General features: G+C 41.0%; 2 protein-coding genes across 2 annotated transcripts in view; both read right to left on the reverse strand.

Moving 5' to 3' along the window:
- The window catches only part of ppp1r12c (protein phosphatase 1, regulatory subunit 12C), a 36,470-nt gene extending 32,204 nt beyond the window's left edge, over nt 1-4,266 (reverse strand). The window contains exon 1 of the mRNA XM_048986903.1: nt 3,825-4,266. Within this exon, the coding sequence (XP_048842860.1) occupies nt 3,825-4,051 (227 nt within the window). The 5' untranslated portion in view covers nt 4,052-4,266. The remainder of the gene's footprint in view (nt 1-3,824) is intronic.
- Nucleotides 4,267-9,598: 5,332 nt separating this feature from the next.
- The window catches only part of zgc:158376 (uncharacterized protein LOC100101643 homolog), a 39,480-nt gene continuing 26,837 nt past the window's right edge, over nt 9,599-22,241 (reverse strand). Inside the window, exons 8-11 of the mRNA XM_048986853.1 lie at nt 19,227-19,390; nt 14,107-14,268; nt 12,073-12,291; nt 9,599-11,498 (exon numbers count right to left, since the gene is read on the reverse strand). Of these exons, the coding sequence (XP_048842810.1) occupies nt 11,341-11,498; nt 12,073-12,291; nt 14,107-14,268; nt 19,227-19,390 (703 nt within the window). The 3' untranslated portion in view covers nt 9,599-11,340. The remainder of the gene's footprint in view (nt 11,499-12,072; nt 12,292-14,106; nt 14,269-19,226; nt 19,391-22,241) is intronic.

Below are 22,241 nucleotides of genomic sequence, written 5' to 3' on the forward strand. Positions count from 1 at the left end.
AACTTGAAAATGTCTGTCTTTATTTGGTATCACAATAGGGCTGAACGATGTGGGAGAAATATCTAATCGCGATTTTTCTGATAGACATTGCGATTACGATTTGATTTGCTATATAATTTTTTATGTCAAGCTTCAGTTCAATATTCAGTCTGTAGTAAATTTAAAACACATGATGCAGCATTAACACATGAGATACCATCAAAATATTAGCTGATCTATATTCTAATGCAAGGACGTGAATTTAAAGACGTGGTGTGTTAAGTTAAAGAAATAATGAAAACAATTGCAACAAAAAGAAAAACAAACGCGATCTTGCAGGTAACGCTGATTACCCCCTAATAACACTAGGACCGCCTTTTCCCACGCCAATGAACAAGCAAGAACTACTACGGTGTATGCAGCCTGATGTATTATTAGTGTTAATAACAGCAGCGAATCTAACACTCCCAACCAAAAAAGCTGTAATGTTCATAACAGAGTGGATGTTCTGTCCTGAAATCGTAAAGCTGGAAATTTAACGTTGTATGCATTTTATAAAATTTCGAATAAATAGAAGTAGTTTATTGGTGATTTCATGTTGGTCAAAGTTTCCGCTTTTTAACAACTGTATACAGTAATTTTCTATGCAAATCAATTCAAGTGAAACAAAAAAAATGTATGTGTTCAGGGTTGCAAACTCTTTCAGACTCTCATGCAAGAAATCATAAGGCAAATCTATATTATTCCATTCTGAACTTAAAATTAGCTGCATCAAAAATATTAGGGCAGTTTACAAACCCTACAGACTATTTACAAGGTAATAGAACCTTTACATACATGTAAATGTGTGTGCAGAACAGGGAACAGAAAATCTCACTCAATACAGCTGACCACAGTTGCCAACCCTGCATTTTATTTGAAATGAGAAGTAAACTCAAGACTGAAGCGGCTTATCATTCCTTTGTGAATACGAATGAATAAACATTATATGCGTCTCTTTTTGTATCTTTTCTAAATAAGACATGCCCATACCCAACTGTAATAGTGATTAAAGCGATCTATTCTTTTAGTATTTATGTTAAATCGAGGCTTTTACATTATTACTATTGTGGGATTAAAGACTAATTTCACAAGATTAATCTTTGGAAATACTTAATAAGCACAAAAACATATGACATAAACACAACTGTATTATGGGTTTTACATCTTTTTTGGAGGCCACCGACTCCGCTGCTGTGAGAATTACGGACTGTCTCATTGCTGTTTTGCTGGGTTAGCGGTATGCTAATGCTATTGTCCATTAACAAAGACAAAAGGTATGATACGCTGAAGTGTGTCGCTGCTGGTGTTTAAAAGGAGGTCTCCGGTTCTATTGATGATAGGACCTTTCTGAAACAATCACGAACCATGAAATAAGAAGGCAATTCACTTATAGCTTAGTAGCAGAATCAGTGTTTTTTCCCGCACCGTGATTGACGTTTGTGGACCTATACGCCAGTGATTTTTAACTACTGTGCCGCGGCACACTAAGTGCTGTGAGAGATTGTAAGGTGTACCGTGGGAAATTATCCAATTTCACTTAATTGGTCTAAAAAGCTATTTTGAAAATTAATTATTATTTGCAAATAATATGCCATTGTCGAGTGTTTGTGCTGTAATAGTCATGTATTCTAAACAAACAAAGCTATTTCAACATTACAGTGATCCCCCGCTATATCGCGGTTCAGCTATCTCACCCCCACTATATCGTGGATTTTTCCCAGACGCGTCACAGTTGTCTGCGTATCCTGTACCTTGCTTGTGGTCCGATTGTTTTCATTTTGTTTTAAGCCCTACGACGGCTCCCAAGCGCCCTGAATCTTCTAAGCCTTCTGGTAGTAGTGAGGCTAAGCGCCAGAGGAAGACCATGACCATCTAGGAGAAGGTAAAACTCCTAGATATGCTTCAGGAAGGAAAGCGTTACGCGACGTCGCTCGCCATTATAGCTTGAATGAATCGACGGTACGATACATCAAGGATGAAAAGAATACGAGTCACCGCATCACTTTCCATTAGTCAAAAAGGAAAGAGGGTGGCAACTCCTCAGAATAAAGGCATCGTTAAAATGGAATCACATACATATACATTACATATTATTATTTTTACTATTATTATTATTATGTTACTCATATCCTTAGCCCGACATCTACATATCATGTGTGTTGTTTTAATAAGTTTACATGTGTTTAAAGCATGTGGAAGGGGTATTTTAAGGCTTAAACTATAAAAATAATGTTTATTTATACAGTCTTACTATATCACAGATTTTCACCTATCGCCGATGGGTGTGGAATGCATCTCCCGCGATAGGCGGAGGATCACTGTGCTCCCAATTTCCACGACATATCTGTTTTTCCAAGCCTGACTCATATAAAAACTGAGGGTTGTTGAGGAAGATCTTTGCGTGTGTCTTCAATTCCTGCCAGAATATCAGCTTTGTGTTCATCCAAACAGGCTCAGGTTTCACACTGAGAGATTATTTTGTCATTACTAGGCTACAGAGTGTCATTTTGTAACATTTTGGTTGGTGGTCTGCCGTGGGATTTTTTCAATGTAAAAAATGTGCTGTGGCTCAAAAAAGGTTGAAATACACTGCTATACACAGTCTTCTTGGGCCACTTCTGACTGGCATGCGAAAAGCACGGCGCTTCTGACTGGTGAGAATGACTATCACACAGGGAGCACGGCATGAATTTGTAGAACTATAGTGACAGTTTTAAACCCTGGGTCTGACGGACTGTATAATATATATTCTAAATCGCAGCATTTGCGATTTGCTAATCGCGTTGTTTCAAATCGCGATTTTGATTTGAAATCGATAAATCGTCCAGCACCATATGACAATAAATTCTTCTGACCTATTAAAACCAACCTGGACCAATTTTCAATTTATACATATAGGTACATAATTTCATTCTCCAAAATTCTTGGCTTAATCAAACTGAGCATTATGCATATTGAAATTCAAGAAAGTCAGGAAAAATCTTTACATTGAATTTCCCCTGCTTTCTCAGACACCCAAAAGTAACACATTTGTGTTTAGATCACACATAAATTTGATTCCTTCTCTTAGAAAAAAAAACCTACTCTACTGATGAATGGACTAATGGGTGTTCGTGTTTGTAATGCGAGTCAATGGTCATACGGTACATTTCTCTCGGGTTTAAAAAGCCCGACAATAGCAAATGCCTCCCTTTAAGTTCTAGGCAGCAGCTTGTCTTATAGATGCCCATCACCAATAGCAGCAGTTACATAACTGTTACGGTGAGGAATCAGATTGTTGCTGCAAGTGAAAACGAAGGCAGCAACACAAAGCACAATTCTAGTTAAACATCCATAGTAACAGGCCATCATCCATACCATGGAAATTCAGTAAGCACTACTGCTCTTTGATTTCGGTACCATTTTTATGCGAACATTAATTTCTGGGAAGGTTCACTGATTTTTTAAAAGTATTTCAGTTGTGCGAAATAACCATGTAGTTCTTTAGATCTCATGCAGCCCCCGCATACGAATAAGTTCTCGATTGACTGTATGACACAAGTTTCAACCGGGGCAATAGATTCGGCAACATTCAGCAGGATTTCGAAACCGGGAGATTTACAGCGCTGCAATACCTTTCGAAAGTCGCCTAAGGTCTTATAAAGCAAACACTTTACTAGTTGGTGCAGCTAATTTTATCTGAATAAATAGTTAGTTAGTTAGTTAGTTAATTAATTAGTTTAGTAATTTAGCAAGACCGATCATTCACAACACTGATCCCTGACAGCAGCTCCGTAACCCGTCCGGCTGACGGAGCCCCATACCTTCGCCCGACGGTGCTGTCTGCTCTATCGCCCTCGGTTCCGGTCCTTCCGCCCAGTCCCAGCTGGCACACTGGTTCAGTCTCGGTGGGTTGTCGGGCCTTTGGCTCGCCCGCCTCCCACGCATCGCCTCGCCACCTTTGCCTGGGCACCGCCGGTTCCCTGTCTGTCATAGAACCGGCCCAGCGTTTCAGCTGCTCCCGACGCTTGGATTTAGCTGCGTCTGCCATCCTAATTCGTGGGCACCCCTGGTCCCTTCGGTTCGATTTGACTGTCTCTTTTTCCGGTTCAGACTCAGCGTCCCGCTGTGTTTATCTGTCACTGGCACCGACAGCGGCACCTCACCCTCCCTCGCACAACTTCCTCGATTTGGTTTCCGCTCCCCGCACAAGCAGCGAGCAGGAGAAGCAGCGGGCGCTGCAGCCAACCGCGCGTCATCATTAAGCTCCTAACCTCGCTCGTGCGCGCCGCGCGGGACATGCCCGGTAACGTCATCTATGCCCGACCGGGCGGCGTAAGTGCATTCGTGCGTGCACGCCCTATGGCCTGGTTTAAAATATAAACGCGCGTTTTTATTCAGTCTTTAATCTGTGGTCCCGATTTAAAAGACGTATATATCAGTTATTAATGCAAGCTATATCTGACTACAAAACGGTCTAGAATTAGCGTTTATACATGTTTCTGTGCATCAGAACCCTAAAGCCCTTTATGAGTAGACGTATGGCCGTGATATTTAAAAATAATTTGACATACTTAAATAGGCTATTAACTATACTAAATGTACTACCAGAGTCTGGCAGACCACAGAATGGCCGATTAGCCCGAAAATGTTATTCACTTTACTGATAAATAACTTCCTGATATTACTCCGACAAGAAATTTGAGTAAATTGATGGCGGGCAGGCTGTCAAAGGGGTAGAGTGGCGTTGTCTTCCTGATTCTCCACAGGGGGTTACTGACTTAGATCGCATATCCTGTATAACTGATTAATAATAATAATAGGCAACTAAGCCCAGCATGATTAGATTTATTCCGGACACAGCGGTTTTTTCCTGTAATACAAAAAGATGCAGTTAGGCGAAATGATAACAATTTTCCCACATAAATCGATGGCATATGTGAAAATATGACCTGTGAAAGACGTATCCTGTGCCCTGTGCTTCTGGGGTGCAGGCTGCAGGCTTTTCGTGATTGGATGAAGCGGGATTGGTGGTTGGAAAGACAAAGTATAAACAACATAGAAAACATCATATACAGAAATATAGCATGAGAGTAATGAACTTTCAAATATATTTTTAACAAATGAACAATACACTATTTCCTCAAATGATTTTATGCTTTGTTAATGCACACCCTGAGAGCACGACACTAATCATCCAGTTGAGGTCGCTGTTGCATCATTGATAAATGTCACTGGTAAATCACGCATTTCTCAAAAAAAAAAAAACGAATTGATACAATAAGCCCCTTTGAAGGCTTTGATCTGAAGCACAAAATGACGGTTTTTTCATGTTACTATGGTGGCCGAGAAAACCCAATGCGATTCAAAATAAAGACAAGAAATGCAAAGTAAAAACGTCTAGTAGAAAAACGCGCTCCAAAGCAACAAAGGATATTATTGAAGTTCATAACGCATATGCAAACACACTCAAAATGCTTAGACACTACACAAATTCAGAAAACACTTTCATGAATATGACAACACATGCAAATCACATGTTACAAATGCGCTGCACATTCACAGATGCAGTACAAAAACAACAAAACAACCGCAATTCCGGAAACATACTGCAAAAAGCCACGATACAACGGAAGTGTTTGCGGAGGACGCTTTTTTCGGGCGTACTTTTCAATTGAGCCAATGACGCTTATTTACATGCGAAAAGTTACAGTGGAAACCGCATATAGTGATCACTGTTATAGTGATCAATCGCAAATATGGATCAAAAAGCTTGAGACAGGATTATTCCTATACAAACACTGTTACAGTAATCAAGTAGTCCGCATACAGTGTACATTTCGAGTATTTTTAAACATGCCAAACAGGGACATATATATATTTTTTGACCGTCTGCTTCTGGCTATAGATACCTAAGGTTAATGCTGCGTGCACAGAAAATATGACGGGGAAAAGGTAATTTTCTCTCAATGACAAATATAAAAGTATTGAAAATTATGATAAACCGCCAAAAACGAGCCACTGAGATGCAGCAGTGAATCTGCAATAAGCTGTATTTTATGTACAGTACCATATTATAGCGCAATTGAATTATACACAGTTCAGTAATTTAATTTGTACAGTACTGTAACTTGAAAGGTTTTGAAACATGTCAGTTAGATGGTAGTCTGCCTGAGACACATTGGCGTAAATTACGGTGAGGATGGAGTGGGAGTTGTAGCCCCCCCCCCCTCCCCAATAAATCAAAACCAGCTAATCCAACCCCCTCCCCCAATAATCATGTTTCTCCCGTAATGGGTGGAGACCTCAGCCCCCCCAATGTTCCAGCCAAAGTTACACCCTCGCTGAGACGTAAAGACGTAAAAAAAACGGCTTTAATGATCGTACGCTTATAGTAATCAATTTCACCCAGACAGACGTGAAAACTATAAGCGGTTTCCACTATACCTTCTGTTTGAACAGACTGCTAGAACAACTTTATTATATCAGGAAATAATCAAGAAGCTGTGTCGTAAATGGTAGATTTTATGTGACTGATAACTGCTGTATTATATTATATAATAGATCAGAGAGCTACACAGGTTAATCATGTTAGATTGCCACTTATTATTTACTGTAATTTAAATCCATGCCGTTTGCCAGATTAATAGAAAAGTTTTAAAGTTTACGTTAAAACATTATTACAAGCATGTGACCATCCGAAAAGGTGTCCTCCGGAAACACTTCCGTTGTGTTGTGGCTATTTGCGGCGCCTTTCAGAAGTTGCAGTTGTTTTCTGTATATGTGGCGCGTCTGTGAATGTGCAGCGCGTTTGTTAAATGTGGTTCGCATGTGTTGTCATTTTGATTAAAGTGTTTTCTGAACTTGTGTAGCGTCTACGAATTTGCAGTGGGTTTGCAGATTTGTTATGAACTTGATTCATATGGTTTGTTGCTTTGCAGCGCGTTTTTCTATTAGACGTGCGTTTCTTTATTTTGAATTGCATTGGGCTTTCTCGACCACCGTATGTATCTCTTTTAAGGAAGATCATTCAGGATCAACCCAGTTCTGCGTGGAAAAAAAGAGAATTGAAATCTCATCTGAGTTACTATGAAAATAACCCTACATAGACAATATATGTTTCCTCAATTTGCTAGTCTGCTGTAGGAATCAAAGGAAAAAAATGTACAGCCCTGTACTCATGCACCTTCGTAGTGAATTGTGATTGCACATTTTGCTAATGTGTAAATGCTGAAATTAGCATTTCCTTAAGATCGTGCTAATTAGTAGATTACAAAGGCACTTTTTTTGTTAGTACTTTACAGTTTAAAAAGATATATTTTTAAGAACCCTATATATACTGGAGATTTTCCTCAACATTGCTAAAATAAAATCAGTACACTATTACATATAAAACGTATGCTGGATGTTGACTGCTGAGGTTCATTGCAGCAGACCATGACCAGAAGTCTGCTGGACCATTGCAGGACAATGAGGATGTAGAGTTCATGTTGTGCATTTGGGGGTGGCACAGTGACTCATTGGGCAGTGTGGAGTTGGCATGATCTCTACTGTTTACTCCTGTTTCCTCCCAATCCATATTTACACGTCACTGCTTATATGGAATAGTGTCCCTAAATTACCCATCCAGGAAATCCTGTCTTGTGACCTGTGCTTTTGGGGGTATGCTCCAGGCTCACTGTGATCCTGTACTGCAGTGCTCCGACCGGGAGCAAAAATGTGGACCTGCTGTGTGTCCCCAAGGGCCGGATTTGGAAACACTGTACTTGATACTTGGACACTGAAAATGGATGGATGGATTTTTTTTCTGGAACACATCATTTCTAATCCCATTTCTAAGTAAAGCTGGAATTGAGTTATAAAGGATGTGACTAATAATTTTATACATAAAAAAACACTGATTATGGTAATTTAAACATTTATGAACTTCAGCCCAATATAAGATGTTTGGAAGAGAGAAAGATGGATGAAGTTTCATGAATACTGAAGAATGATGCTCTGCATTGTGAAGAAACAGGTGAATTACATTACTATTGTTCACTGATTAGGATGAATTAAAAAGTCTTACTTGGTGAATGACCTGAAAGAAATGTATCAAAAAATGCTTCAAGATTCAAAACATCAGCTGATGAGCAGTGAACCATGGGAGTGTAGTTTTAAATTATGGTCCTTGTATCATCCATGGGGCAGCACGGTGGTGTGCCTCACACCTCTGGAACCTGGGTTTGAGTCTCTGCCAGGGTTCCATGTGTATGGAGTTTGCATGTTCTCCCCATATAGTCATGGGCTTTCCTCCAGGTACTCCAGTTCCCCCCCCCCCAGTCTAAAAACATGCTGAGGCAAATTTGAGTTACCACATTGCCCATCGGTATCGGTGTGAGTGAATGGTGTGCGAGTGTGCCCTGCGATGGGTTGGCACCCCATCCTGGGTTGTTCCCTGCCTTGTGCCTGTATCCTCTGGGATAGGCTCCGGACCCCCCGCGACCCTGAATAGGATTAGGGGTTTCAGTAGACGGATGGATGGATGGATGCATCATGCATTACTGGATCCCTGTTAGTTTGTTCATTCTTAACATCTGCAGCTGTGATGGTTGTATGAAGGACTTGCTTAGGTAGGAAGCTGGGAGGGAGTAAAAACATGTCTGAGGGTCCACAAGCACCTGGTTGAGAAACACTGTAGAAGATATAATTTGCAAGTCAGATGCGGTGTCAAAGAATTGCTACCTTTGCTAGAATAGATGGCATACAAACTCATTTTCTTTGAAGTGTAATGGAAATATCTCCTTTTAAAGCATGGCATTCAAATGACCATAGATTACCCTTAATAATGGTTATATATAAAACCAAGTTCTTAAATGGTCCATTTTCATCACTGATACTATCCTGGATTCAGAGAATTAATGCAAATACTTACATTTCCAGTTAGCTATAGCCATTATATATTGGCTGCAGTGCATATTTTGAGCCTGCAGTATGACTAATTTGCTATTGATCTGGACTGGTGGATACTTTTCACTAAACATGTACTTAGTAACCCAAAGGCATGTAAAGGCAGATATGGGTTATGATTAATTAGTGCAGGGACAGGTCAGTTCAGCTTGCATGGTTTCCCCACACATTTAAAAGCGTGCTACTCTGGTGCATTAGTGCTGTCACCAAATCACACTTGGTATAACTGTCGGGTGACCGGTCCCCACCCTATTCTCCATTCTTGCAGGATGTGCTCTGGCTCAACAACAGTCCTAATTGGAAGGGCAGTAACCGGGCCAAAGTAAAGGCAATGCAAGAGCACCATCAGCAGACTCCCTTGTTTCCTGCTCAAAGTATAATATACAGGGCAGTAATACGAGTTATTTGACAAGTGTTTGACAAGTATATGGTTAATGCTACACTTAAAATACAGACTAACAAAGACTAAATCACTTAATACAAGTTTAATGTCGTATCTTATATCACACAAATGCAAAAATAATATTACGCAGGACCTGGGGTTCTCAGGGTGTGTTTTTGGTACCTTATTCCATGGATATCAATTATCCATTTAGTTATACACCAGACAAAGGAGTTTAAAAGTGTTCACATTCACCAAGACGCACGGTTTAAAAACTCAGTTTTTTTTTTATTTATTTAGTTTGTCATTTTACAGTAGTTACTCTTAAGTAGCTGCCTTGATTCATATTTTTGAAGTTCACATCCTGCAGACCCTTTCAATTTGTCTTTTCAGTTATTATACATTTATATCAATTTCATGAAACAATGACAGTAAATTATAAACACAATGATAAATCAAACCCAAGCCTAAGAAATGGAAAAATGTGCTCCTGTTTCAAGGATTCCAGAATTTGGCAAAAGTCCAAGCAATTATCAAAAGCCAAAAATACTGGTCCAGTCCAGTGCATTCGTCCAGTCCAATGTGGTTCAGTCGAACACAGGACACTTTTACAGTCCAGGCCAGCCCAGTACAGTCTAAGACAATTATGAGTGCAATAGTTCAGCAACAATATGGTTCAACACAAAAAAATATATATATATTCCAACACCAGTCCTGAACAGCCACCACCTAGTCATATTCAGAACAGCATTACGTTCACATGCCAAGTGCCAGAGGCAGGTCACCTTCTGCTCCGTAAACTACTATACACACAAATCTCTCCAGCTAACTGCAGGCAAGGCAGCCTTGGCCAACACTTATTAGTAGACTGAACCGATTCAGTTTGTTTTATTATCGCGAAGAGTGGAAAACTTAAGAGGATCGTCAGCTGTTCAATTTGGCTTCAACACTGTAAATGGCCTTACAGATAAGCCCAGTAAGACCACACAAAGTAATTCCGTACCACACAGGGAAGCAGATAAAATACATTTGCAAACATGTCATAGGCCTTACACGGTCTCATTCAGTTCTGTACCAATGATCCGAAACAGAATAACTCAGACAGTCCATAACAGGTTTGTGTTGTCCTCAATGGTACAGTACAGTTACTTTGTAAGGAGTTCAGTGAGGTGCAGTGTGGTTAGGTCAGGTATGACCAGGTCAGTCTGAGTGCATCATCTAACACCTTGTCTCCATGTTCACCTGCTGGTGAACATGTGGGACTCCAGCAGTGCATACCAAAAGTGGCACAGGAGGGAGACTGCAACAGTACTGGAAAAAACACTGGGGGGCCCAACGACGACTGGGAGTGTGTGGCAGCGACTGACCTGATAATGGCACATGGGATAGGGAGAGCGGCATGAAGTTGGGGTTAGCTATCTACCAGTGTCCAGGAACCACCACGCAAAATTTTGTACAAGTTTGGAGTAGAGGTAGTGGTCTCACTGTGGGGCTGGGGTTTGTAAGAACCTATCAGCTTTTACTGCAGAAGCTTTTGCAAGGAGTGGGGGTGGGCAGACACTGGAGCTTGGAGGGGAGGTCTGCAGATGACCACAAACACTGTCGCTGTCTCTCGCTCTCTCGCTCACGCTCTCTCTCACACGGTACATGTATCCAGCATCTACGCACAAGGTTTTCCGATATGTCCTCTCACTGTACATTCTTTGTGGTTTACAGAGGGACATCTGTATGCAGAGCAAATGTGCAAGTCTGAGAGCCTGACATCAGTCACTGTACAGACCCCATCTGGTAGGAGTTTGATGAACGTTCATTAAATTATAGTAAATTACATATATGCACACCTGGTGTGCAGTCTGAACATGTAGCACGTCTTCTCTGAAAGCTCATTCGAAACCACAACTTTAGCAAGAGGTTATTTTCTCTTTCACTTTCTCTTAGCAGATGTGTTATTCTATCCATCCCTCCCTGAGTGCCCTTCTCTCTCGCTCTCTCTTGCTCTCCGTTTGTTGTTAGCTGTTCTTGAGCAGTAGTCTATCCTCCGGGCAAGAGAAAGATGGCAGCTGGCAGGCTTCTGGGGCGATGAGGCGACAGGAGCGCAGGTCGACGCTCTGCAGTGAGGCACAGCGGCGCAGCAGGGGAAGGCAGTGCTCCGTCACCTTCGCACAGCCTGCACGAAGAGGGAAAAAGCCAGCGAGAACCAGGGAGTTGCAGTCGCCCCGCCCACTGGTTAGCGAGCCAATGAGATGGCTGCAGGTAGACTGTGCGGGGCGCAATGAATACATTATGGAGATAATTGTAATAATAGTGTGGACCTCATAAGACAGCACTGTATACAGAATTAAAATGAACAAGCCTGCCTGCAAGCTGGAGGAATTATTCAGTAATACAAGAATGGCATGTTGCGTAAGTGAGTAAGGGAGGGCAGCCGAGGCAGTAATTCCCTTTAATAAGTGTGTGTGTATGTGTGTGTGTGGGCACTGAGCCTGCTGAGAGGCTTCACTGTGACAGTCTGCGCAGAGAACCTCCTTTTTTACACATGGTACCCAGTCTGGGCTGCAGCCAGAAGAGGCTACATTCAGTGTGTCGCATGTCACAACTGCGGCACACAATGATGACAACCGAATAGATCTGATAAATGTCATATGAAAGCTTTGTATGCAGTGTGTGAATGCTTAATGATGCATTACTGAAAGCAACCGGAGGTGGCTCGCTGGAACCGGAGGGGGCCGGTTTATCTTTACCTGCCAGGCTGATGTGAGTGAGACAGTCCCTTATTGGTGATGTGGGCGAGGTGAGCATGTGGACGGTCTGGTCAGTGATATTGCTGCACTGACTCAGGTCCAGCTTGGTCAGGTGGGGTAGGTAGCGCACTAACAAGCGAGCACAAGTGTCCGTTACATCCAGCCTTGCCAGGCGAAGCTCCGTCACATTTTGGAATCGTCCTTTGCTTTCGACGTTGCCTGATGGACGAAAGCGAGGTCAGCATCTCACACATGTACCCATGCACACACAGACTGTAGTACGTGTGGAACCCAAGCTGCGTTTCAGGAACTTACAGCAGGTTCATGCAATTAACGCTCACACTAAAAAAGGAACTAAAATGCTATGCTGTACCGAATCCAACACAACATCTTGAACATTTTGTTCACAAAAAAATCATTAAGACCCCAGCAACAAATGAAGCATCCTCACAGCTGTAAATGCTAAGCACTCTCCACTTCAAAGAAGCACAGAGCAAAACATTATCCAGGAATAATGTAGCACACTTTACAAATAGAAGCCAATTAATCAATTAGAAACACCAATCATTATCGCCCTTGACTTCATCACATTCAATTCAAACCACTGAAATACTGCATGCAGAGAAAATCAAGCGAATTCAGTATTTTTCCTTCTGCACATGTAAATGTCCTGCGTTCTCAGAAAGTGCCCCATTGCAATAATGTGGATAAATCTTACCTGACTTATGTGGGACTGTTCCTCCCCCAACTGACTGTATGCTGGATAATTTACACTGACAGCTCCACATTTCACTGAAACCTGCCGGATCTTCCCCACTATCATTATTCTTCCCAGCACTTCTATCAAAGAACACGTCTTGAGCTCCAGCAGCAGACGTCACAAACAGGTGACACCGTTTTCTCTCTCGTGCTCGGGTGTCCCATGTCAGACAGCAGCATGTAAGGCTGTATGACCAGACGTGCTAAAGCGGGGGGGGGCCCTGTATCTCTGGCCAGCATCACTGATGGCCTAACAAGAATCTTAAAAAGCAGGGAGAACAATCACCATGCTATTCATTTGCTATTCATTTCATTTTAGTCAATACTGCGACAGTGTTTGATGCGAGATCTAAAGAAAAGGACATATTTTCATGGCTGTATCCCTGATTGTTTTGATGCATTTTGGTCGAACTGATGCCTTTAGGTTTTAGGCTGTTGTGCTTTGATGAAATAGGAGTCGTGTTTAAGATTATATCGCTAAATTTGCTTTAAAAAGACACATTTGCTAAACGAAAAAAGGAAGTGAGACAGGGCTGTGGTTTGATGGTTCAGTTAGGGGCGAGGACAGCTTCGGCTGACTTAGTTCCCTTTAAGCTGGCATACAGCTGAACAGTTAAGCTTTGGGGAACTAACATTTTAACATCATACAATAAAAAACTAATTTATTAAACAGAACAATTTGAACAACAGGTCTGATATGCCTTACACAAGAAAGGGATTTTAATTTCAAGTATTTCATAATATTTTGAACTGAATAAACACCTAGTTATTTGGGAACCTGAGAACTTGTGGGGCATAAAATTACTTTGTGGTCATTAAAAAAGCCGCTATACACCATGAGCATCACTGAGCCGCCTGCAAGGCTTCACCCTGACGACATGCGTTACTAGTTAGCCTTCGCTGCACACTGTGAGCCAGCCGTATCAATAATGACACGCTCACTGGAGTGCAGTGCAATTAAGGGTAGGATAACGCAGAAGGGGGACTACTGAGGGACCGGACACAAAAACAGCCAGTTTGCCAATCAGTCAAACTCGGACAGCATGAGGAAGGCCGCAGGGCGATCACTAGGTCAAGTTAAAGACCTGCGTGTACATCAGTAGGCGGAGTTTAAAACCTGTGCGTCTCAGTAGGCAGAGTTAAAAACCTGTGCATATATCAGCAGAAAGAGTTAAAAACCTGTACGTATGTCAGTAGGCAGAGTTAAACACCTGTGCGTATATCAGCAGAAAGAGTTAAAAACCTGTACGTATGTCAGTAGGCAGAGTTAAACACCTGTGCGTATATCAGTAGGTGGAGTTAGCAGCTCCTTCAGCTGGGAGTCCTTCAGATCCTCAACTCCACTGAGGTCCAACAGCCAGAGGCAAGGACAAGCTGCTTGGCAGAGCGCCGACACGGCCGACCAGGGGCAGCTGGCGACGATCAGCTCACGGAGACCTGCAGAGACACGGCAGGGCAGCTCAACCACCTGCATGTGTGTGTGAGAATCTCACTACAGCAGGATACTGCGGATTTTACAAAGGATCTCTCACTTGGGTTAAGCATGAGAAAATGGGGTATTATCATTATTATTGTTGTTTGTAATGTAAGGTCAGCACATGATGGTTCAGGTGTTAATGATGTGAGTTTTTAAGCTTGCATGACTGAAGTTCTCAAGGGCCAACAATAATCAATGCACGGAAAACTCCACATATCCAAAATTATACTCCTCACTGCCACAGCACCCCAAAATCAATGCTGACCGGATCCCCTACACTGCGGCGTAGCTTACAGGAGACTGATTAAGGTGGAAGAGCCGCATTAAAACAGCACTGGGAGCCAGGAAACACAGAGCGTGGTTTCAGTCAATCATAAAAACAATCTGAACAGAAATGGTGTCAGGACTGACTGCAAGAGCGAATCTCATCTTAATTTATCAAAGTCTGCATTTCACATGACTAGAGCTGGGCGATATATCAGGTTTTTACGATATATTTACATACAAGATATATGATGAGACAATATCATTTAAATAGTTTGTTTTAAAATTATATTCACAGCGCCGCCACTTCACCTATTTCTCCTCACCCTGTCTGTCTCTTACAAAACTGCATCCTGCCCCGCCCCTCTCTGAACACAACACACCCCTCCCACTCACTCACTCACCCACTCACAAGTCCTGCATGCAGCGACAACATGGAGACAGGCACAGACATGAGGCAAGCTAGCGAAGAGGAGTTTGGGGGTATTTCACGAAGCAGGATTTCTTGTTTAGCCACATAACTTGTCAGACTTAAGGTAGTCTGAGCTACATTTAAGTGGACGATTACATAGTCCATTTAGCCCAGATTACCATAAATCCAACAAGTTATCCGGCTAAGCAAGAAATCCTGCTTAGAGAAATACCCCCCTGATTGGTAAAATAATATATGCCGGTGTTCTAACATTTCATCCTACCCTATGGAAACGTCCTACCTTTGGGTACTGAGCATGTGCACAATGAAATCAAGCCCATTTTCTCGTGCTTGAAGAACCGCCCATGGATCTATAGGTAGGCCTTGCATTGGAGTTATGGCTTATTTCTGTGTTTTCAATGTTCATACATTTTAAATATTTTATTAAATACATTGATCACAATTTACTGTCAGCATCACGCTGATTTACTATGCTGTATGTCAAAAAACCTGACATGTTTTAACACAATCTTATAAGGTCTCGCACTGCCTGCTAACATTATATTAGTTCGTTTTTTTGACAAGTTACGTGTTTATTTTTTGGATTATCCGGTTTCAGTTTCAGCCCATAAAATGACAATAACATTTTCGGTAAGGTCGCACAGATCGATAGATATATCTATCGAAACGCAGTAAGGTATGAAAAATCGACATTCGAGAGACATTTTTTTCCATGTACATGTACAGCTGTCTGTAAATAAAAGTGCCCGTGTGACATTGAGGACATTTGGCTCTGACTTGGAACTGTCTATTTGTTAGTACTTTATGGGAAAACAACATTGAAATATATATCGTATATCGCAGTTCAGCTAAAAATATCAAGATATGATTTTCGGTCCATATCGCCCAGCCCTACACATGACATCCCCAATAAACAGTTCATGGCAGGTACTCTTCTCATTGACATCACAAAAATTTAATGAAAATACATCACTGGACCGCACTTAACAAATACCAGGTCTTAGGACTGTAAGGTGTGTTAAACTGTGCAACTGAGCATCTGTTGGACAAAAAGAAAAAACAACTTTCAATCAATAGGGTCACTTATAAAATCCATTAGACTGAGCTCTGCTGCTCATGTGTAGATGCAGCTACACAAAATGACCAAGTATAGTTCAGGGGACTTTAACTTTCACAAGTCACTATCTGATCAAACGGTTTAAGTAACACTAAATTTATCTCGTGAGCAATCTAGTTACATAGCTAATACTAACACCCACTACCTTACTACTAATGAGAACAGACCTTCAGATATCTTCCAAGATAACACATAGTTGCATGCTTTTTAAAATTTGATGTAAATGCACTATATGGACAAAAGTATTGGGACAAGTATTGTAATCACTGAATTCAGGTGTGCCATTCAGACCCATTGCCACAGGTGTATAAATTTAAGCACCTAGTCATGCAGTCAAGTTAACAAGCATTTGTGAAAGAATGGGTCATTCTGAAGAGCTCAGTGACTTCAAGCATGGTACTGTCATAAGGTGCCATCTTTGCAATAAGTCAGTACATGAAATTTATTCCCTGCTAGATATTCCAAAGTCAACTGTAAGAAATATTATTGCAAAGTGGAAGCATTTCGAAATAACAGAAATGAAGTGGCCAACCATGTCAAGTAACAGATCATGGTCACCAAGTGCTGAGGCGCAAAGTATGCAGAAGTCTGATCTGACGACTCAGTAACTGCAGAGTTTCAGACTTCCTCTGTCATTCACCCCAGCATAAAAACTTAATGGAATGGGTTTCCATGGCCGAGCAGCTGCATGCAAGTCTCAAAGAGGTGTAAAGCACGCCACTACTGGACTCTGGAGCAGTGGAAATGTGTTCTGTGGAGTGACAACTTGTGCTTCTCTGTCTGGCAGTCTGATAGATGAGTCTGGGTTTGGCAGATGCCAAGAGAACATTACCTGCCTGAATGCATTGTGTCCAATGTAAAGTTTGATGGAAGAGGGATAATGGTATGGGGTTGTTTTTCAGGGGGTTGGCCCCTTAGTTCTGATAAAGGAAACTCTTAATGCTTCAGAATACCAAAATATTTTCGGCAATTCTATGCTTCCAACTTTGTGGGAATGGTTTGGGGAAGGCTCTTTTCGGTACCAGCATGACTGCGCCCCAGTACACAAATCAAGGTATATAAAGGCATGTTGGTGCGAGTCTGGTGTGGAGAACTTGACTGGCCCACACAACCCTATCAAACACCTTTGGGATGAACTAGAACGGCGATTGCAAAGGAGGCTTTCACACTGAGCATCATTGCCTGACCTCACCAATTCTCTTCTGAATGAATGGGCAAAGATTCGCACAGATAGACTCCAAAATCTTGTGGAAAGTCTCCCAGAAAAGTGGCAGCTGTTACAGTCGCAAAGCGGGACCACATTGATGCCTATGGATTTGATGTGATGGAATAAAAGTTCCTGTAGGTGTATAGTCAGGTGTCCCAATACTTTTGTCAGTATAGTGCACACTTCACTTGTTCATGGAAAAGACGCAAGAGAGAAAATAAAGCAGATTTCTCCCTATGCAAATACATTTTACTGAATGGGAAACGTGTCTGTGTGAAAATAAAAATTCTTCCCGATTTGCATGCACATATGTAAGGAATAATTGACGACGGGCCGTTGAATTATTAGAAAATAATGCACACACCTCGGGTGTGCATTATTTTCTAATAATTCAACGGTCCGGAGTCAATTATTCCGCTTATACTATGGTTGCCACACCTCAAGACATCGATCAGATGATATATTTCAAGGGATTCGTCCGATTTTTCTACTTAAATCGCTATTGTGAGTAGGATTATTTCTTCCGCATCTCATCCAACGACTCTTTTGCTAGTTCCAAAACGTCATTTTAAAGCTGGCAATGGAGGCTTGAGCCGTTGATAGCAGACTAATGCAGTTAATAATGAAGTTATTAGAAAGAGAGCGAGAGACAGACACAGATAAATAGAAACAGAGAGAGCTTGTATGAATTAGGCTACCTCTGTGTGTCCCTCAACAGTGTTCTGAAGCACTGTCTCTAAACTGTAAGTCTGCTTTAAGATGCAGCGCTGTTATTACCTCGCTAGTGAGAAATGTCATGTGTAGCCTTTAAGTTGGTACACTAGGCTAACTAATACTGCTGCAGCCCAGTTGTTGAAAGTTTCATATTCACCGTAAATATTAAAATTTACTTTCGGAAAATCGTCTGTCATGTTGTTGTTTTTGTTAGTCCTGTGTGCTGTATAGGTACTGTATGCTAATTTCCGTTATTACAGTTAACTATGCGAAGTGATATGGAACTGTAATGCGGTCAAGAGAGCTACCTGGAACTACGTTCGCCGTGCGGTTATCTGAAAATAATTGCACACCTCAGAACGTTCGTCAGCCAATCAGATTCAAGCATTCAACGGTCCCGTAGTATAAAACAGAGTAAACAATCTAACTGAATTATCATCCTCTTCAGAAGAACAAATATCCTCCACGAAATCTATAATTTTTATCAAAATATAAGCTTCACAAAATTATTCAGAGAAGTGTCTAGTAAGGAAATTCAAATCGTTATATACGTATCATCCACCCATTCGCTTATGTTGATCAAGGTCATGGGGACATACTTATCATACAGTTAATTCCATTTCATGGGATTTCTGTAAAGAGTGCTACTATATGGAGCATTACTGGTATTTATCAAGCCAATTATAAATTCAATATGCTCACTACCATTTGATATACACGTAAAAGTAAAAGAATATAGCCACCACCCTCCGCTAATTTAGCTGAAATTTAATATTGCTGATAGTTGCCCAAGAGTAAAATTAGTAGAGTGGGAGAGGTGAGTGGAAATAGACCAGAACAATGATATGAAACTGCTAATGACAGATGGTAGGCTTTATTTCCAAAAATGTATTAAAAAGGAGTAATCTATGACAGAGGTTACGCAAATGCAGCTATCGCATTTCACTGAGCAACAAGGCGTGCAGCTCTCAGCTATCACATGCTAGCATCTGTGTTTCTCAGGGCTGCAAGAATGAAACAGCCACAGGTAGACATGCAAACATGCCTGCGACTTCCAAATTCTGCGTGTAACTACCATTTACTGTTGCCGATCAGATGTGGTAACTAGCATTCAGCATTTAGTCATCGGAAGGATTCAGCTGGAGCCAACAGATACCCAGGGAGCACAGAAAGCATCACGTACCCTGCAGACGGTTGATTAGCCACATGAGCTGCTTCTTGGAGATGTTGGTGTGACCCAAGTCCAGAGAGACAGGCTGTCGTCGGATTATCCCACTGAGCATGAGTGGGGTGATAGATCGCCGTCGGCTGAGGTCGATCTGAGTCCAGAGCCGCTTGTCACAGCACCTTGGGGGGAGAGCACTGGGGAATGAGGCTTATAGCACAGGACACACAGCTACATACAGCACAACCTGGTATTTTAAACTGGCCAATGAAGAGCTTCAACAACAGAAGCGGTTCACATCATCCAGTAGTCACTTAAAGATTAAAAATGTGCTTTACACTAGGGATACGTTTCAGGTTTCCAGCTTTGGTCGGATTTTCACTCAATCCAACACATTGTCCATTAGCATGCTTATGCCAGAAAACAGCCACTGCGATGACAGAATCGCTCTGCAAAGTGGCACTCTGACAGTCAAACCCTTTTAGGGGAGAGTATTTTGCACATCAATTTAAATACAGTTAAAAGCAGTTCTCAAGGGAATAACAATCAGAAACTGGACCGTGGCCCAAAGAGAAAGTCCCGAGGGAGCATGCATACATATACCCAATATATCACACAAGTGAAAGTTCTGTGTTTCATCAAGACAGACGTTACATTTTAAACTGCATGCTTGGTTGAAGCTTCTCTTGGCTTTTATGCTAACATAGTTAGAGATAGGAAAATAAGCGGATTGCCAACTGCAATATGGGACTGCAATATTTGTGGAAGAACTCTCATTCAGTCAATAAAGTATATTGAGAGGATCAAAAGACAAAGTAAAATGCTAAAAGGAGAAGCAGTGTCTTCTCTGGGCATTTTACTTTGATATTGAGGATAAACAAGTAAATTCTTCCATTCTATCATTAGGTGTCATGCTGTAGTCAGACCCCTTACGCAAAATGCAATATTCCTATCTATTCACTTTTGTGCGCGACTCCCAACCACAAACAATCCATAACATACATGGAAAAAAAGTCTGACCGCGGCTGGGAGCAAAGACAAAGCTATAACCGGACGTGCGCAGGGTGTGCAGGTACCCTCTCACGCAGGAAATGCAAAGGCGCACATCTTGAAGATTGCAGTGTTGCACCTGGTGTTACTGACCTTCCCTCCAGACGGGAGGTACGCACCCACCCTTCACCGGTACTCCACAGATTTATAGTTACTTATGAATTACTGCAGATCTTGGACGTGCAAAAACATGGATCAAAGTAAAGCAGCACATTGATTTCTATTAACATAAAAACACACACATACATTAATCTGAACCAAGCTCTGAAAAAAGTGTTACTGCAGTGGAATACAGATCAAATTAGATTGATTGAAAAAGAAAAAAAAAAAAGAAAAAAAAAAACTTTGAGACCTTTGACTGAGATTTTTGACTTTTTAAAAAAGGCTGATTACATTTGTTATGTGACTGATAAATTTTACAGCAAACATTAATGAAAGGCTGACTTTTGATTACCCTATTAATAATCCAAAATGTGTGTGTGCGTGTGTCCATTCTCATTCAGAAACACAACCAAACATGATTGGCTGTTCATTTAAACAGTTACTAAACTTATGAGCTATTACGGAAGAAACTGGCGATAACATTTTCAACAGAATATTATAAAACATCTAGAATTGTAGTTTCTAATATTTTTTTTTATATTGACAGGTTAAGTAATACTTCTCCCTAAATCCGATCACTTCACTTCGCTGCATGCATACAGTGGGGACTCGTGGGTTTGGCTTAGTGGAATTGGCTCTAAATACCAAAGATAGAGAAAAATGCCAAATTATAACAAAGGGAGGAAGAAAGAACAAAATGTATTGGCACCATATAAAAAGATAACAGTGAAAATGGTGGGTAAGGAATAACTAAGCTTCATAATATCACCGTTTTAGGTGATGAAATTGTGTTTTGAAAAATGCTATTTAAAAAGTAAATTAGAAAGACCATTTCCGTTTACAGTAGATCAAATAGACAAATGTCAAACTAGAGGAACACTCAAATCTTCAGTTGCTTTGCTAGCTTGAAGACTTGAATCAGATCTCATGAATAAAACAAACCAGCAAATACATATAACTTTACATACATATATGATATACTGTTGATATTCGGGGTGATTTTAACTGAACAGCTACGGTTTAACTTCCTCTTTTCTCTATAAATCATAAGCAATAGCCACAAAAGAGATTTATAACCCACAACAAAAGTGTAAGCTCTGGATCCAAATGGGAAGAGCATCACTGCACTCAAAATTCTGCTTGAAATTCCTCATAAGGAAAAGGAGACTCGTAAAAAAACAGCACTGGGTATGTGCAGATGCAGCATTTTATGCAGACACTAAGCTATGAATAGGTATCAAAGTACCGTAACCAGCCAATCACTTTCACCGCCAGCCAATCAGCAAAGGCGATTAAGGCTAATACTAGCAACTATTTTTCTATGGATTAATCTATAGACTATTTTACCAATTGGTTGATTAATCAAAATGATTCATTTTCCTACAGAAAATCAAATATACCGTTTAATTTTATATTGTGAACAAACTGTATGCCATTACAGGGCTTTAGATAATGAACGCTTACTTTCACCCACAATTCGATAACCAGATTAGTAATATGTCCAAATTATTAATGAAATGCCCACAAGATATTAAACTGTATACATTTAGCGTATCTTTACGCTTATTAAACTCGGTTAGCGGAGTGCCACATGCTCCTGTTTTGGTAAATCGTGGAAGCAAGCAGTGAAGAAAGGATAAGCTTAACAACCACAACATCTTCAAAGAGGAGATACTGTGCATAAACGAGGTAAAAAGACCTTGATGGTGTGGCAGTAGGCTGATTAAAGTCTGACATCTGGTAAGTATACTTTTCATTTTTATTTAATTTCACAAATTATTTTCTTTCCTATATTATCCTTTTTCATCCATTTTAGTTTGATAACACTGTAATCAACTGACCCAAAACGCAAGAACACATACTGGCACCATAGAACAATCC

The sequence above is a fragment of the Brienomyrus brachyistius genome, chromosome 20 (assembly GCF_023856365.1).
Source record: "Brienomyrus brachyistius isolate T26 chromosome 20, BBRACH_0.4, whole genome shotgun sequence".
NCBI classification, from domain to species: domain Eukaryota; kingdom Metazoa; phylum Chordata; class Actinopteri; order Osteoglossiformes; family Mormyridae; genus Brienomyrus; species Brienomyrus brachyistius.